Raw genomic sequence first — 18,421 nt, forward strand, 5'->3', positions numbered from 1 at the left:
CCATTCTCCAGCTGGTCCTCCCTGGGCGCATCCTCCTCGTCCTGCTCCTCAGAGGTGGCCACGTGTTCCTCCTCTTCCTCCTCCTCCACACGTCACCCTGTTGCTGTGCCAAGTTGTGGAGGGCACAACAGACCACTGCAAAGCGGCCAGTCCTCCGGGGAGGTGTACTGCAGAGCACCACCTGGCATAGGAACCACATTTTGAGCAGTCCAATGCACCTCTCAATGACAGATCGGGTGGCCTCATGGGCCTCATTGTGTCAGGTCTCCGCATCGGTCACCAGCCTCCACACTAGAGTCATGAGCCATGTCCTAAGCGGTTACCCATATCCCCCAAGAGCCACTCAGTCACCCTGAGGTATCTCTCGCAGGTGCCAGGGATCTCAGAGTATCCCAGGATGTTGCTGCCATGCACATTCCCCAGAAAGCATGCATACACAAGCATGGTATTCATGTGGTGATCGCACACAAGTTGGACCTTCAGGGAGCGGAACCTCTTCCTATTGATGTAGGGTGCTGCCTGATGTCCCAGTGAGCACAAGGCAACATGCATACCACTTATTACCGCCTGGACCTGGGGCATCCTGGTTGATGGCAGAGAATCCAGCTGCTCGGGCATCCTGTTGGGCTTGGTCCAGGTCAACGTTTATATGGTTAACTTCAGGCAAACAGGGCATCTGTGATTTCATGGTTGCATTTGTGGGCTGTAGTTTGTCAGTTGCCACACAAGTCCCTCCTAGAGCCATGGAATGATCCTGAGGCATGGTCAGGGCTGCGGTGACCTTGATGGCCACTGGGAGTGGGTATCCCCCTCCTCCACGTGATGCCAAGTCCACAAGGGCATGGCACAGGTGCTGCACCATCCCATTGTTTTTTCAAATAAATTTAGAGTACCCAATTAATTTTTCCCAATTAAGGGGCAATTTAGCGTGGCAAATCCACCTACGCTGCATATCTTTGGGATGTGGGGGTGAAACCCACGCAAGCACAGGGAGAATGTGCAAACTCTACACGGACAGTGACCCAGAGCCGGGATCGAACCTGAGACCTCAGCGCTGTGAGGCAGCAGGCTAACCACTGTGCCACCGTGCTATCCGACACCTTCCCATTGTTGAGGTGAAGTTTCCTGCAGCACACACTGTCCAACATCTGCTCGAACCTTGGGCCATCGTCGGCCTCCCCCTCGCTGTCCTGATGGGCAGCTAGGTCCTCAGGGTGTGGGGCACGGCTCTGCACTTGCTGGCGTTGCTGCTGCTGCCATCTCTGGCATTTGGCCACCTGGCCTGCCAGCAGCAGCACGAGGGCAGCCACCGCCAGGTCCAAGATACCATCCCATCACGTGTTATATCTGACAAGTGTGAGGAACAGTCATTCAGCAATGACCTCCAGCCTGGTACCCTCCCGCCTCCCATGGTTCCCCCCCCCCCTCACATCCCCTGCCATTCCTCAGGGTGCCGTTCAACAAGCCCTGCACATACATCCCCGGCCGAAGCGGGAGCCCCTTGGCTCCAGAGCCTGTACCCCAGACACCACCTGGTAGTGTTACCTGGACTGGGCACTGGTTCACTTCCTGGTGTACACACCCACGCTCTGGTTCTGGGCATGTACTCAGTGCTGAGGCCCAGCTCTTCGATGTTTGGATGTAGCCTTCTGCCTCTGTGTTGTTGAAGCTTCCAGTGTTCAAGCAGGGTGTCCAGGCCTCACGGTCAGTTGTGACGTGAGGCAGTAACTCTCACCTGCCATATTGCACATGTACCAACAAGAATCCACTTGGGGGCTGTTAAGTACTCATATTGCTCAAATTCCCTATTAGCCATGGCCATCAGCTGTGCACCCAGAGGCGGCCATGGTCAATGGGGGTCATGGGTGGTCGTTGGGAGAGATAGGCAGTAGCCAGAAATGCCCCCATTATAGGGACAGACGATCCAGGGTGTGGCATGGCCCAGGGGCAAACCCCCCCCTACTAGTGATGGTCCACTCCCCCCGACCGAGGGTGTTTCTCCCCCTCCCCACCCACCACTGGGGACTCTCTCTCTCTTCCCCCCTACCCCCCGGATCTCCACTTCCTGAGCACTGGGCCAGCAGCCCCAGTGCCCCAGTCTGTTTGCCCGACTTCGAAGATGGCTACTCATCTCTTCGGATCCTTACAGCACTACTCCGCCAGCTTCACATTTTTAAAAAGGTGTACCTTGGGCCATCGCCGGGGAGGCATTTATCATAGAATTATAGAATTTACAGTGCAGAAGGGGTCCACCCAGCCAATCGAGTCTGCATCGGCCCTTGGAAAAAGCACCCTACCTAAGCCCAGATCCGCACCCTATCCCTGTAACCCAGTAACCCCACCTAACCTTTTTGGACTCTAAGGGCAATTGATCATGGCCAATCCACCTAATCTGCACATCTTTGGACTGTGGGAGGAAACCGGAGCACCCGGAGGAAACCCACGCAGGCACGGGGAGAAAGTGCAAACTCCCGCACAGTGACCCAAGCGAGAAAACAAACCGGGGACCCTGGAGCTGTGAAGCTACTGTGCTACTGTGCCCCCCCCATGGGGATGCCGTTAGATAACAGTATGGAGAGTGGCCGTAAGTGGTGATTATTGGTTTCTCGCTACGCCACGACAGGATCCTGATCTCACCAACGGGAGCGGGCCAGGAAAATCGCAAACTGATTGGAGCCCAATGCGGTCCCCGATTTTGGCCTTTTCCGCAATCTAACGGTCGCGTTGCGCTCAAGCGAGAGCACGACAAGGCCGATAGATCGCACCCAACATTATTTGTTCTGGTAACTGTTAAGCTTTTAACAAAACCTTGGCTGTTTTGGAAAGGCATCTTTATTAAAAAAAAGTATTTTAAAGACTCATTGATTCACGGAGATTAGCAATAGCTAAAATCTTACTTCCTAATTTTTTTCGTGAAATCAATATTTTAATTGGAACTTTATTTGTAAATAATGGGCAAAAATGAGCATATTTGCTCAAGTGACATATTTTATTATGTAAAATTGTACCCCTGACTACTCCAGCACTTCGCTCCCATAACTACTATTGATTCAATTACATTAGACAGCATTTGATCTGCTTGATATAATTTTAAACTGTATGTTAATCCACTTAAGCAAGGATGATGATAACAGCAAGTGATTCATGTGTATATCGTACCCATTTATTTCTATGACACTAAATTCCCGTTATTGTCTTCAACATCAGTATTTAATCAGCGTAAGAGCCACTTACAGCCTTATAATATTTCTAGAAAACAAAAGTGGACCCCAACTAACCTCACCTTGACAAAACAGTAGAGGTTTGGCTCCACTGCTGCTGCTAAAATGGATGCTTTATACTCAGCTCTTTGCTGGAAGGTGCGTTTGCCATGTGGCACATGAATCACTTGCAGCAATCATTATGACAATTTAAAAGGAGACTGGGTGCCTTGTTTCCCAGTTGCCTGTTGATTTCCTCTCACTTTGTGGTACTAAAACTATATGAAAAAACAAAGTGAGAGCAACAAAAAAAGAAAATAACAACCGAAAGCTGCTATGACAAATTAATTTCTATCCTCAGAAAAGTCAAATATATATTTCTATATCTAAAGCGTTATGAGCCAACATTTTTTCCATCTATTAGCAGCATTCACATCCAATATTTATTAAAATGATATAAAATGTGGAGTATGGAATCCATTTTTTGCTTTGCCATAGTATTGTACATTCCCAAAATTTAAAGTTTTCATCTTAATTAGTGCTAACAATGGGCGGAATTCTCCGGGTTTCACAACGGTGTTGGAGGCCTCTCCTGGCCCCCTATTCTCCCCCCGCCGGGGGGCTAGGAGGGCCATGCCGGGAGACTTGGCCGCCGGGCCTTGTCGCTGGCGTCAAGGCCCGACGCGCCGAGAATGACACGGCCGACGCGCCTAATAACATCAGCCGCGCATGCGCAGGTTGGCCGGCGCCAACCCGCGCACGTACGGTTGCCGTCTTCCCCTCCGCCGCCCCGCAATACATGGTGGCTTAATCTTGCGGGGCGGTGGAGGGGAAAGAGAGCGTCCCATTGAGACGCCGGCCCGACGATCGGTGGGCACCGATCGCGGGCCTGTCCCCTCCCGAGCACGGTCGTGGTGCTCAGTCCCCTCTAGGCCCCCCACAAGCCCCAAACGGGCATCGCATGCCGTGTTCATGACGGCAGCGACCAGGTGTGGTTGGAAAAACGGCGGCCCGTGATTCTCCGAGCGGCGTGTCGCGTTTTTTGGGGGGGTTGGGAGAATCGCGGGAGGTGCGAGAGCGGACCTCCCGCGATTCTCCCACCCGGCATGAGGATTCCTTTTAAATTGTCATAATGATTGCTGCAAGTGATTCATGTGCCACATGGCAAACGCACCTTCCAGCAAAGAGCTGATTATAAAGCATCCATTTTAGCAGCAGCAGTGGGGCCAAACCTCTACTGTTTTGTCAAGGTGAGGTTAGTTGGGGTCCACTTTTGTTTTCTAGAAATTTCTAGAATTCCACCCAATATTTTAATCGCATCTTTAACAAAATGCTATGCTTCTATCAATTGATTTCATTTAACCAGGACAAAAGATCATCACCAAATAATGACAACCAAATTGGTCCATTTTTCAAAATGTAAATCAATTGGGACCTGCACCAAACTAAAGAAAATAATTAGCACTTGTTAAGAAAAATCTCCACTCCCAATTAAGGATATTAGCAGTAAAGACAGAAAAGGTCCTGTCATGTTGGGTATGCCCTTATGGGTGTACAAGTTGCTTCTCCGGACGAACAAATGGTTAGTAATTCTGTTTTTATAATATCATAAATACATATCGGCCAGGACAAGGAAACACCTTGCCCTTCTTTAAAGAAGTATCATGGATGTTTTTTACAGTGATTGAACAGACTTAAGGCTTAATTACTTTAACATCTACTCCAAAGGACAGCACATCTATCAATACAGCATATCCTCAGTGTTGTTCTGAGTCAGCTTAGATATGCCCTTAAGAGGTAGAATGAAACTTTGACCCACATCCTTCTGACCAATCAGCGTGTTATTACTTAGCCAAGGTGACTTTCAGACCAACAACTACAGCCGAGATAGGAAAGTGATGAAATCCGAATAAAAATCAGTTTGTTTGAGTATTGCTGAAAAAAGGCATATGCTTTCATAGCTATTCATCTTACACACATTAAGACAGGCACTCTTCACAGCATTAAAGTGCTGTAGGGCAGCTGTGGGGATTGTGGGCAGGTTCCCCCCCACCCACACCAATCCCAGCCGACCTCTTGGTCAGGTGGAGGGGAGGGGGGGAGGCAGCAGCCTCAGTACTCTAAAATTCAGCTAATTCTGGGCACCACTTTGGAAAGGATCAGAGCACTTTAGAGAGGGAGGATATATAAAATAATGGTTCCAAGAATTCGGGGCATCAGTCAGTGCATAGATCATGGAAGGTGGCAGGACAGTGGAGAGAGAAGTTAACAAGTATATAGTATCCCAGGCTTTATTAATAGGGGCAGAGAGTACAAGAGCTAAGAGGTTATGCTGAACTTATACAAGACACTCGTTAGACCTCAGTTGGTGTATTAGGTGCGATTTAACAGAAATTAAACAGAGCCCCAGGGCGAGCACGTTTAGTCGGGTGTTTCCGCCACAGAAGCGCCGAGAATTACCTCGCTGTCTAACGGGATTCTGTTGCATTTCGGGGCCTCAACGGGAACACCTGATCTCGAGACACACCACCGCGACCCCCAGACTTCTCCAATGCCCCAACTAATGCACAATCAATGGGACACGAAACGTAGATGAAGTCCGAACGATAGGCTTTAATAAGCAAGAAGTGGACCCGGCAGCAGAAGTACAGAAGAATGGCTGGCTGCCGGGGAACACGGGTTCTTATACCCCGCCTCGTAGGCGGAGCTACCTTCCTCTCAGCCAATCGGCTGAGAGGCACATGACATACCTGGGCCAATGGGCAGCGAGTCCTCTGCACCAATGGCAGCTCACACTCCCAGGTACCGTAATACCCCTAGTCATACTACCACACCAACTCACCTGGAACTATGTCATCGGCCCCCCACACCCCACTAATAAGGGCAGGGCACCCCACCAGCCCGACCTCAGGTGTGGGCAAAATGCCATCCAGGCACTGGCAGTGCCCCTGCCACCTGAGCACCCTGGCAGTGCCACGATGACACCCAAGTGGCATTGCCAGGGTGCCCAAGCTGACTAGAGCCCAACCATCCAGGGTCTCCGATCCTCTGGGAGACTCCCCCAAGTGCTGGCACTCCGTCGATGGAGACCAGTTCTAACCGGTGCTCACCCAGGGATCTCCCAGGCATGGGGGTTAGATCCTGCATTTTGGCTAACTCCGGTGAGTCCATATCAGTGTGCTGCTTACTGCAACACTTTAATATGCAGATTAGCCAGATCTGGATCTCACACATTGTGGGCGAAATTCAGATTGCAACGTCTTACGAGATCCCGTTCAATCTTGCGTGGCGTGGCAAACCAGTAAATTCTGCGAGAGGCTTCTCGCAAGATTTACTGGCCTTGTTACACCCAGGTTCTGGCTCGGCAAAGCAGTTAGATTTCATCCGTTGTATACAGATTTGGGTACCGCACTACAGGAAGGACGTGAACACATTTAGAGAGTGCAGAAGAAGTTTACAAGAATGGTTCCAGGGATGAGGAACTTCACTTATGAGGATAGATTGGAGAGGTTGGGACTGTTCTCCCCGGAGAGGAGAAGGCTAAGAGGAGATTTGATAGAGATGTTCAAAACCAGGGGGCTGGACAGAATAGATAAGGAGAAACTGTTCCCACTCATAAAAGGACCAAGAATGAGAGGGCTCAAATTTGCAAATGTAATGTGAGAAAAAACTTTGTCACACAACCAGTAGTTCATGTGTGGAAAGAACTGCCTGGACTTGTGGTGGAGGCAAGTTCAATCAAGGTACTCAAGGTGACTACTAGAATCAAGAAAACTGGAAGGAGGTGGAATGGAGGGGTGCAAAATCAGGAGGGATCGAGATAGGGAGAAACTGTTCTCACCAAGGGAGAAACTGTTCTCACAGTTCAAGAACTAGACAACACCAGTTTGAAGTGGTTGCCAATCAAAGTAATGGCTACATGAGGAAGAATTCTTTTGCACTGTGGTTGGATCGGGAATGAACTGCCCAAGAGGGTGATGGAGGAGTGTTCAATTGCGGCTTTCAAAAGATAATTGGATGAGCACCTAAAGGGAATAAAATTGTTTGACTATTGGGAAAACTGTAAGATGGCATTACAGCCTTTGGATGGGGAACAATAAAATATTCACATTTTGGCATTCATACTTTGGACAAATATTAGTCATTTTCTCTAGGAATTTTCAGTATAGTATTGCCTGCGCACCTTCCTTCAGGTCTGCCAATTCCACTTTTACAGCCAGATCCACTGAGTGTTGCAGAGAATAATGATGCTGCCAGATATCTCCTGCAAAACCTTTTGAACAAGTCTTCTCTGGGGAAAATGGCATTGACTAATAATCAGGGCAAGTCTCTTTGCTTTGCTGCACATCAGCATTTGTAGGGCATCATCACATATGCTCTTTTAGGATTGATGTGAACTAGTATCAGTATTTAAAACCCTTCTCTTCAGTTCATATGAAATGAGAATTAAATTCGGGGGATTCACTAACTTGAATTTGGAATTTGTGCTTTCATTTCTTTCATTCCACTTCTACTTTTTTGCTGGAGCTCATTCACCATCATCTTAACAACCTAAAATGGTCTCAGTATTATTATACAAAAGGAAATCAGATCATTTAGGCAATCGAAAATGCCTGAATTAAATGATTCTGCAACTTGTGAATGTCATTCTCCCATACAGGAAAATTTGCACACTTTCTTGACTTTTTTGAGCACCATCATATTTTACATGACAACTTGTAATTGCTTTTTGAATAGAAAACTGTCAAAAAGAGTTTCAGAAGTGTAATCAGAGAAAATGATACTGAGCCAAAGAATATGTTAGCAAGGGGACTAAAAGATTGTGTTTCAACTAGTTTAGGAGGACTCCTCTCTTTGCCCCCTACTCCTGGAGTGGCTGTAACGGAGTTTGATTTTTAGAACATAGAACATAGAACAGTACAGCACAGAACAGGCCCTTCGGCCCTCGATGTTGTGCCGAGCAATGATCACCCTACTCAAACCCACGTATCCACCCTATACCCGTAACCCAACAACCGCCCCCTTAACCTTACTTTTTTTTTAAGGACACTACGGGCAATTTAGCATGGCCAATCCACCTAACCCGCACATCTTTGGACTGTGGGAGGAAACCGGAGCACCCGGAGGAAACCCACACACACACGGGGAGGATGTGCAGACTCCGCACAGACAGTGACCCAGCCGGGAATCGAACCTGGGACCCTGGAGCTGTGAAGCATTTATGCTAACCACCATGCTACCTGATTTTTTTTCAATGTAAAATTCCAATTCACAGAATGTACCTAATTGTGTCTTGTTCTCTGGAAGAAATAAGCCAGCTAGGTTCCTTAAGTGAACAGGAGCTAGTTTTATTGTTAAAACTTACTCAGGTGAAGGTGCAAAAAACAACATGTTGTGGCAAATGGGTGAATTTTCAACTGGAGGATGGTGGACAGTGCTGTCTCCCAAGTTTCCAGCAGGAAACAGCTTCCTCTCTTACTCCTGGAGTCGGTACACAGTTCCCCCTAGAACTACAGGTAACATGCCTTCCTGCTGGAACTGTTGCTTTTTTGAAATATATTAACATATATATGTATATTTTTTTTAACAAATTATTTTAATATTGGAATAGAGATTAAAGCTTGAAATGTTGTTGATGATGCTAAACTCCATTAAAGACTATTCTCATTAATTCTGAGCTGGTAAAGTGATGCATTTCTCATCATGAATATAATAGTCCTTCGTTCTTAGAAAGCATTTAATTATTAAAATTAATATGCTGATAAGTGAGAATGCTCACACCAATCTCACCACCTTATCAGGGTTTCATTTCATTCATGTTCATTAATTTATTTTTTATGAATTTAGAGTAGCCAATTCTTTTGTTTCCCAATTAAGGGGCACTTTAGCATGGCCAATCCACCTATCCTGCACATCTTTTGAGTTGTGTGTGGGGGGGGGGGGGGAGAGGGGGGGGGGGGGGGGGGGGGGGGAGAGACCCACGCAGAAACGGGGAGAATGTGCAAACTCGACACGGGCAGTAACCCGGGTCCGGGATCGAACCCGGATCCGAGATTGAATCCGGATCCTCAGAGCTGTGAGGCAGCAGTGCTACCCACTGCACCGCCGCCCCGCCCCAATAATGCCATTGTAAGCTACTATCCTTTTGCACTCGTAAACCTTTCTCCAGGAGATATTTTAGTACTGTTAGTTGCAAAAGCTGTAATTTTGTTGGCCACATTAGTCAGTTTCAGAAAAAATGTGCCTTCAATTTGAACCACTGAAAATGTTTAATTAAAATATAATGGATCACAATTTGAAATAAGAGCATCATTTACTGAATTAAAATATTGATATCTGATCAACTCAAATTTTAGCTAAATCTAACTCAACCTATTTCCCAAGAATAATTTGAAGCGAATAAAAGACTGAAAAGATTAGTGTTTGGATTTAAATTCCACCTCCCTCAAAACTGAATTTCAATATATTAATACTAATAGCACTATATACCAAAGACAGCTTCCTTACTTGTTCCTGGAGAAGGTATACTGATCCCTCCAGAACCACAGGTAGCATGCCTTCCTGCTGACACCAGTCATGATGTAAAAAATCAGAGCTTGGTTGGGCTCTAACATCAAAGAAATAGAAATAAATATGAAAGGAATAATTTATTGCATGTGGTGTGCGGTGAGTCCTAGGTCTAGAACCAGGCAAGTACGTTTTGCCTTAAAATAAAACGAACAAAAAAAGAATCTCTCTTGAAACATGTTGAAGCATCAACAAATACGTACAGTGTGAGGTAGAACGGTTCTTTACTGCAAGACTAAACTAAACATATAAAATGCGATTTCATATTCATTTTTTGATAATGCGGTCTTGTTTCTCCGTAGCTTATACTGAACAATAAGATGTGTGAAGATAAAAGCAATTTAACTCCGATATGGGTACTGGTAGAAAACAAATCAAACTCGATACTAAATAGGCAAGACTATTTTCTAATGGCAGTTCAGTTATAGAACCATCAACAGCAATGTGGGAGGCCATTTAATTCATTATGACAATGCTGACTCTACTAGAACAATCCAATAAACCATGCAGTTAATTTGTATATTAATAAAGCAATGTAATGTTATACTACAGGTGTAATAAATGTTAACCCGTAAGAGGTAGGGTATGTGAGCATTGGTACATGGAAAAATAACTATATGTTGTAAAAAAAATAGCTAGCCTTGCCTTAGGCTATTGTGATGCAAGTAGGCCTAGGCCTACCACATATACCGTAAGTCCAAAAACCAGAAATATCTGAATACTTGAAAAGCAATCAAATCCAAGGATTTCAGATCAAGGAAACTCAACCTGTTCTTGCATCTTCCATGGAACAGCAATGTACTCCAATTGAAGCTCAGACAGTTGCCATGGTGGATCTGGCTTTCTTGGTTGAATTGGATCTGCAGAGTGTCTCAGCTGCCCGGAGAGAGATCGGTCTTTCACCAGGCCACGGCATGGGTTGAACAGATACCATGAGGTACTGATTTTGGAAATCATGGAACATGAATATATTGGGCTCTTTCCAGATGGAGGCATTCCAGTTTTCTCCCCAGGCACTCCGCCATTGTTGTTGCAATTGCCAGTCAGCAAGGCACCCCACACTGCTTAAGCTCTTGCTGACGTGGCATAGTCAAAGTTGGGTCCCATCGCAACACACAGCCTCTTGAGAATATCCCAGGAAAACATCTGAACTTCCCTTGTAGACATCCATCTCACATGCTGTTGTCATGTGGGTTGTACTTCAGAAAAGCACTAAAGTAACCAAGTGTATATATGTGATGGTCACCAAGGGTAAGCACTATGTTGAATAGTTTAATATTTACGTGTTATTGGTTGGTATAATGTTTTCATTGATTTGGGTATAGATGAAGAGTGATTACATCAATTGCACTGTGGTCAGATTGGTGGCCTTTTTTGTTGTGTTTTCCAGGGACAAGTATTTGAAAGCATTGTGTGCTTTTTACAGATGCACCATAGAAAGCATCCTATCACAGTCTGGTATGGCAACTGCTCGGCCGAAGACTGTAAGAAACTACAGAGTCGTGACCACAGCAGTCCATCATGCAAACCCGCCCCCCACCAATTGACTGTCTACACCTCCCACTGCCTGGGGAAAGTGGGCAGCTTAATCAAAGACCCCTCCCACCAGGTTATCCACGCTTCCAAGTTCTTCCATCGGGCAGGAGATACAAAAGCCTGAGAACACACACTAGCAGGTTAAAAAAAACAGCTTCTTCCCCACTGTTACCAGACTCCTGAATGGATCTCTTATGGACTGAACTAATCTCTTCACACATCTTCTCTATTAAGTGGTACCGCACTCCGTATGTTCATCTGTTGCCTGTGCCCATGTATTTACATTGTGTATTTATGTATGTCCTATGTTTTTTTTCATGTATGGAATGATCTGTCTGGACTGTATGCAGAACAATACTTTTCACTATACCTCGGTGCATCTGACAATAAATAAAATCCAAATCCAATCCAGATGGAAAACATCTTGATAGATCCTCAGTCCTGGAAGGCAAGGCATGTGGTAACAATGCTCCACAGTCTGATGGTCTCTCAAAAGTGACCTTCAATTAGTTAGTGGCAAGCATCCCTGCCTTGTATGGACCCTCTACCTGGAACCCTCTGATGTTTATCCACAGAATTCCAGCCTCTGACGAGTTCTTGTAGCCAAAGTATTTGTGTAGTTGGTCCAGTTATGTTTCTGATCAATGGTGATTCCCAAGATGTTGATGGTGGGTACTCAGTGGTGGTAATGCCACTGAATGTGAAGGAAATGGTTAGAATCTCTTTGTTGGAACCGGTATTGCCCAACACCTCTTGTGGCACAGATATTACATACCGCTCGCAGGACAAACCTGAATGTTGTCTCTGACTTTCTGTATGTGGGTATAGATTTCTTCAGTACGAGAAGCTGCGAATGGCAACTTCAGTGAACATCCCACTCCTGACCGTACAGAATCATGGAACTCCTAGAGTGCAGAAAGCGGCTATTTGGCCCATCAAACCTGCACCAGCCCCCTGAAGAACACCCTACCTACGCCTACTACCCCTCCTTGTCCTGTTCCCAAAACCCCATGATGGAGGAAAGGTCATAATGAAGTAGCCAAAGATGATTGGGCATTGTACTACCCCGAGGAGCTCTTGCAGCCATGTCCTGAGGCTGCGATGATTACTCTCCAACAAACCAAAACCATCTTCCTTTGTGTTTGATATGAATCCAACCTCTGGAAATTTAAACAGAAAATACTGGACAATTTCGGCAGGTCTGACAGCATCTGTGGAGAGAAGAGAGAGCTAACGTTTCAAGTCTGGATGACTCTTTGTCAAAGCACAGAATTACTGTTTATCATCCAGACTTGAAACATTAGCTCTCTTTTCTCTCCACAGATGCTGTCAGACCTGCTGAGATTGTCCACAATTTTCTGTTTTGTTTCAGATTTCAACATCTGCAGTAGTTTGCTTTTATACAAGAGAATCTATTCCAGTTCCAACTGACTTCCATTTTGCAAGGGCTCACTGTGCTGGAACAGCTTGGCTGTGGGTGAAGCTCATTCTAGAGAAGACCTTCTGCACTACAGTTGGGATGTTGTTGGGGCCATAGTCTTTGATGTAACCACTGCGCTCAGTCATTTCTTAATGCCACACAGAGAATCAAAGTGGCCTAAGACTGACATTCGTGATCTTTACGATGTTGAATCCCAATTATCTAATCACTGGTATTCCTAGTGGCAGATTAGCTCTCGTTGTCTGTGTTCTTAGCTCTTGCTGGACCTTCTCAGGTGAGTCATGGCAGCAAAAAGTACATCTCGTCACCCAGAAACCAGTCATGCATATTGCATTGGAGCTCAAAGATCTAGGGCACAGTGACTGTCTCATTAAAGAATCATGGAAGCACCAGGATTACCAGACATTCACTTGCACGATGCTGTGCTGGCGGTCACGTGGAAGCTGCAGACTTGGAATGGAAACCCTTCCTGTTCCTGAATTTCTCAAGTTTATAATTATGGGCTTTCATGGACAAGTGTGCAATCAATGGCTTCTTGGACCATGGGGAAGCACGGAATCAAATCAAAATCAAGAACTCTCTGCCCCGGTCTTCTCTGGGAAGAATATATAGAGGGGTTCAATTGTCTAGCCCCAGAAATTGGGTGCAGGGACCTTGATGCTTGATTAGCCTACACCCAATCAAAATGATACAGGCAACATGCAAACTTTATGTTGCTTGCTATTATAATGATCGAGACAAGCAGCCCAGAGCTAAATGCATAGTGAGTGACCACACACTTCAGCAGGGCACCTAAGTTAGTGTGAGGCTAGCACCATTTAAAACTAGCCTGCACCTCTTAATGGCAAAGTGCTCACTGGCTGCAGCAGGGGCTAGACCTGGTTAAAGAAGCAATGATGATCACAAAGAACCTACAAGAATCGTGCAATGAGCCAGAGAGTGTCCCCCAAAGGTGCTGGGTGCCTTGGTGCAGGAAGTTCACAGGACAAGAGAGTTTTGTTTTCCCTATATGGCTGCCATCAGATAGATATAACAAAGGCAATTAGAACAGGTAGCTTTTGCGCTCAATGCTAACAAAATAGCCCAAAGGGTATGGATGCAGTGCCAAAAGCAGTTAAATTCATAAAGCGGTTAAGGACAGTGAACGCAACTTCACATACCATATCTCACCAATTGCACCAGTATATATTTTGAAGACGGTTATGTTCAGAGAGATTTTGAGAACAATGGTTTTAAAGATGAAAGAGAAAAGCATTAGGAAAGGGTGGGAGCTGTGGGTGGTGGTCATTTAAAACTCTGGAGTGTGATCTGTGCTGGAACAGATCTGTGACAAAGTACAGTGAGCTGATTGCCTCCCACAAAGGGGTGCCATTTTCAAAAAAGCCTGGGATCAATAGATAACGCAGATACAGGGCTGTACTCATGCAAACCGGATACAAATAGGCTCGCGTGGACAGCTCATCCGAAATGTGAATGTACCGCTGCTTCCTCTCATCCTCCTTCCCTGCTGCTGCTCCTCCTCGAGGCCATCATTGAATCTATGGTGTCGAGGGTTGCATCCTCATGATCACCAGGTGACGGAGAACACAGCTCACCTCACAAATCAGAACACCCACTCTGTCAAATACAAAAGTGCTCCTCAAGAACAGTTAAGGCAATGGAACCATTACTTCAGCACCAATCATCTGCTCAATGTTGTTTCTAGTAGCTTTCGTAGTATTCATGCTGGCCATGTATGGTTGCATTGTGGAGGGGAGTCATCAACCAGGTCTAGAGTGGATAACCCTTGTTGCCTAGTAGCCACCCTTTCTGGAGAATGAATGTTGATGATTGGAGGCAGGGGAGACTATTTGTGTTGCTGAATGCATGTTCAATTGTGCATGTTTAAGAGAGAGCAAGAGTGGTGAGATTCAAAATGGCAGTGCAAATGTTAAATTAGGGTTCGACACTGACATTACAATCTGTCTACTCTGCACACTCAGAATACCCTCACTCAAGATGGTGTTCAGAAGTGAGCAGAAGCAGCAGCCATTTTACTTCTGAAATGAAAGCGTCCATAGTCCCAGAGGACCGTAGGCTTTTGAAAGAGTTGACTGGTGATGATTTAACCTCAAGGTCACCACACCTCAGGCGAGGGGCAAGATTGAAAAGGCGAGCCCTTCGGGGATAACCTCAGCAGGTACAGGAACTGAACCCGCCTTGTTGGTGTTACTCTGCATCGCAAACCAACCATCCAGCCAACTGAGCTAACTGACCTTTAAACTGGTACCGGGAGCACCAAAACTACTAATTCTACAAAGCCAAATTCTGCAACCATTGCTATTCCTCCGAACACAAACACCCTTATGCAGAAGTACACAAAGTATTGCAATACGTGATTGACATCACCTGTGGCAAATTAAAAGGTACCAATAACATAAAAATTAAGTACTCCCTCAACGTTGGCTGTCACAGATAATGCAGTGCAGGATGTGCCACAACATCCAAGTGTTTGTTCCACAAGGCCACAAATCTCTGTAATGACCTTCTTGGTGAAGCACAACCTCCTCAAGCTGGGGCCTTAACAGATATCTTTGCAGCATCCTTGAGCACGGGTGAGGTCCCGGAGGACTGGAGAATTGCTAATGTTGTCCCTTTGTTTAAGAAGGGTAGCAGGGATAATCCAGGGAATTATAGACCTGTGAGCTTGACGTCAGTGGTAGGCAAATTGTTGGAGAAGATACTGGGGGATAGGATCTATTCACATCTGGAAGAAAATAGACTTATCAGTGATAGGCAGCATGGTTTTGTGCAGGGAAGGTCATGTCTTACAAACCTAATAGAATTCTTTGAGGAAGTGACAAAGTTAATTGATGAGGGAAGGGCTGTAGATGTCGTATACATGGACTTTAGTAAGATGTTTGATAAGGTTTCCCATGGCAGGTTGATGGAAAAAGTGAAGTCGTATGGGGTTCAGGGTGTACTAGCTAGATGGATAAAGAACTGGCTGGGCAACAGGAGACAGAGAGTAGTGGTGGAAGGGAGTGTCTCAAAATGGAGAAGGGTGACTAGTGGTGTTCCACAGGGATCCGTGCTCGGACCACTGATGTTTGTGATCTACATAAATGACCTGGAGGAAGGTATAGGTGGTCTGATTAGCAAGTTTGCAGATGATACTAAGATTGGTGGAGTTGCAGATAGCGAGGAGGACTGTCAGAGAATACAACAAAATATAGATAGATTGGAGAGTTGGGCAGAGAAATGGCAGATGGAATTCAATCCAGGCAAATGCAAGGTGATGCATTTTGGAAGATCAAATTCAAGAGCGGACTATATGGTCAATGGAAGGGTCTTGGGGAAAATTGATGTGCAGAGAGATCTGGGAGTTCAGGTCCATTGTACCCTGAAGGTGGCAACGCAGGTTGATAGAGTGGTCAAGAAGGCATACAGCATGCTTGCCTTCATCGGACGGGGTATTGAGTACAAGAGTTGGCAGGTCATGTTACAGTTGTATAGGACTTTGGTTCGGCCACATTTGGAATACTGCGTGCAGTTCTAGTCGCCACATTACCAGAAGGATGTGGATGCCTTGGAGAGGGTGCAGAGGAAGTTCACCAGGATGTTGCCTGGTATGGAGGGTGCTAGCTATGAAGAAAGGTTGAGTAGATTAGGATAGTTTTCGTTGGAAAGACGGAGGTTGAGGGGGGACCTGATTGAGGTCTACAAAATTATGAGAGGTATGGACAGGGTGGATAGTAACAAGCTTTTCCCAAGAGTGGGGGTGTCAGTTACAAGGGGTCACGATTTCAAGGTGAGAGGGGGAAAGTTTCAGGGAGATGTGCGTGGAAAGTTTTTTACGCAGAGGGTGGTGGGTGCCTGGAACGCTTTACCAGCGGAGGTGGTAGAGGTGGGCACGATAGCATCATTTAAGAAGCATCTAGACAGGTATATGAATGGGCGGGAACAGAGGGAAGTAGACCTTGGAAAATAGGAGACAGGTTTAGATAAAGGATCTGGATCGGCGCAGGCTGGGAGGGCCGAAGGGCCTGTTCCTGTGCTGTAATTTTCTTTGTTCTTTGTTCCTCATGCATTGCTCTTGGGTCATGTAAATGGAGAAAGAGTAGCGTTGGGTGGGGGACCATTAGCAGAATCCCACAGCCAATCACTCCCTTTCACGAGGTGACTCTCAGATGGTTTCCAGCAAGGTACAATAGCATTGCACTGACTCTTTTTATGGAAAGTCCGAAGAGAATTTGCAAAGAGAATGTTGATAAAATGTTGGTGACTTGTCTCAGAGTCTCCCACTGTACATTAAAAATCATCAATAAAGGCAATTCAGTCAGTCAGTCTCCATCTGCAAAAGAACATGAGGAGGTAGCAATCGGAAACGTCATCAATGGCAACTTTTATGTTTATTCAGCTGGTCACTGTTAGAAAAGGTCATTAATTGCAGAACTAGGCAGAAAAATTACTTGCGTCCTGTTAAATGAGCTTTAGCATCCATTTTAATTAGTGATCAGAGGCTTAATCATCCTCAGGGTGCTCACTCTGTGTACGATGAAACTCCTTTGTCAATATGGCATCTTGTTCAAAAGGTGGGATAACCAGGCCCTGCAGTTCAAGGCACAGTCTTAGCCACCTCAGGAACTTCTTTAGAACCTAAACTACGATGCGGAAAATAGCACTCGCTTACTTTTATCACTAGGAGTAGGATTCAAACACAGATCCCTCGAGGTCAAAGAGCAATATGTCCCATTGCACCATACGATTTGCTAATAGTCTAAATGTAGTCAAATTATTCCACATGGACATTAGGCAATTACCCCCATATGTTACTTCTAAACATTGTGAAATCTTGAAACAATTATTTTTCTAATTTTTAATGCAATCACCAATATTAAGCATATAAACTTTAAGTACATACAGATGTGTATGTCCTATAAACTTAAATTATTCAACCTTGTGTTGTGGGCACCATTCCTCAAAGATATTCCAAACATCAAAAAGTACATGAAATATCTGGTAACAATCAGAGCACTATCTGTTCCTCTAAGAGACTTTTGAGAACACTTTAACCCAACATGATAGGTGGAAGGGACAGGGGTGGGTAAATTTTTAAAAATGCAAAACCCAGGCAGCTGGTGGCGCAGTGGTTAGCATTGCTGCCTCACGGCACCGAGGTCCCAGGTTAGATCCCTGTTCTGGGTCACTGTCCATGTGGAGTTTACGCATTCTCTCCGTGTTTGTGTGGGTTTCGCCCCCTGATGAACCACCAATCGAACGCGAGACGAGTTGCTGTACAAAAGTTAGGCTTTAATAAGCTAGAAGTTAGCCCTGCGGTCGACTACAGTAAATGGACGACCGCCGGGCATTCTGGTTATTTATACCTCGCTCTGGAGGCGGGGTTAACTCAGCCTCTCGACCAATCGGAGAGTCGTCACATGACTGGTCTCAACCAATCGGTCGAGAGGCACATGACCGACCAGGGCCAATGGTAAGCCAATGTTCTGCACCAATGGCAGACAGCTATGCAAATCATACCACCACACCCCCACAACCCAAAGATGTGCAGGGTAGGTGGATTGACCACGCTAAATTGCCCCTTAATTGGAGAAAATGAATTGGGCACCATAAATTTATTTTAAAAAATGCAAAACCTGCTGCCAACCCACCTCCAACATGTGCACTTCTGGTTTTA

The 18,421-nt window shown here is 45.8% G+C and overlaps 1 protein-coding gene across 6 annotated transcripts in view; it reads right to left on the reverse strand.

Annotated features, from left to right (window-relative positions):
• The window catches only part of LOC119965217 (serine/threonine-protein phosphatase 2B catalytic subunit alpha isoform-like), a 532,569-nt gene that overhangs the window by 399,221 nt on the left and 114,927 nt on the right, over positions 1-18,421 (reverse strand). Inside the window, exon 1 of one of the 6 annotated variants that reach the window (XM_038795663.1) lies at positions 9,708-9,724. The exons of the other annotated variants lie outside the window; for them this stretch is intronic. Coding sequence (XP_038651591.1) covers position 9,708 — 1 coding nt within the window. The 5' untranslated portion in view covers positions 9,709-9,724. Of the gene's footprint in view, positions 1-9,707; positions 9,725-18,421 lie in introns of those variants that run through there. 6 annotated transcript variants of the gene reach the window in all.

The sequence above is a fragment of the Scyliorhinus canicula genome, chromosome 4 (assembly GCF_902713615.1).
Source record: "Scyliorhinus canicula chromosome 4, sScyCan1.1, whole genome shotgun sequence".
NCBI classification, from domain to species: domain Eukaryota; kingdom Metazoa; phylum Chordata; class Chondrichthyes; order Carcharhiniformes; family Scyliorhinidae; genus Scyliorhinus; species Scyliorhinus canicula.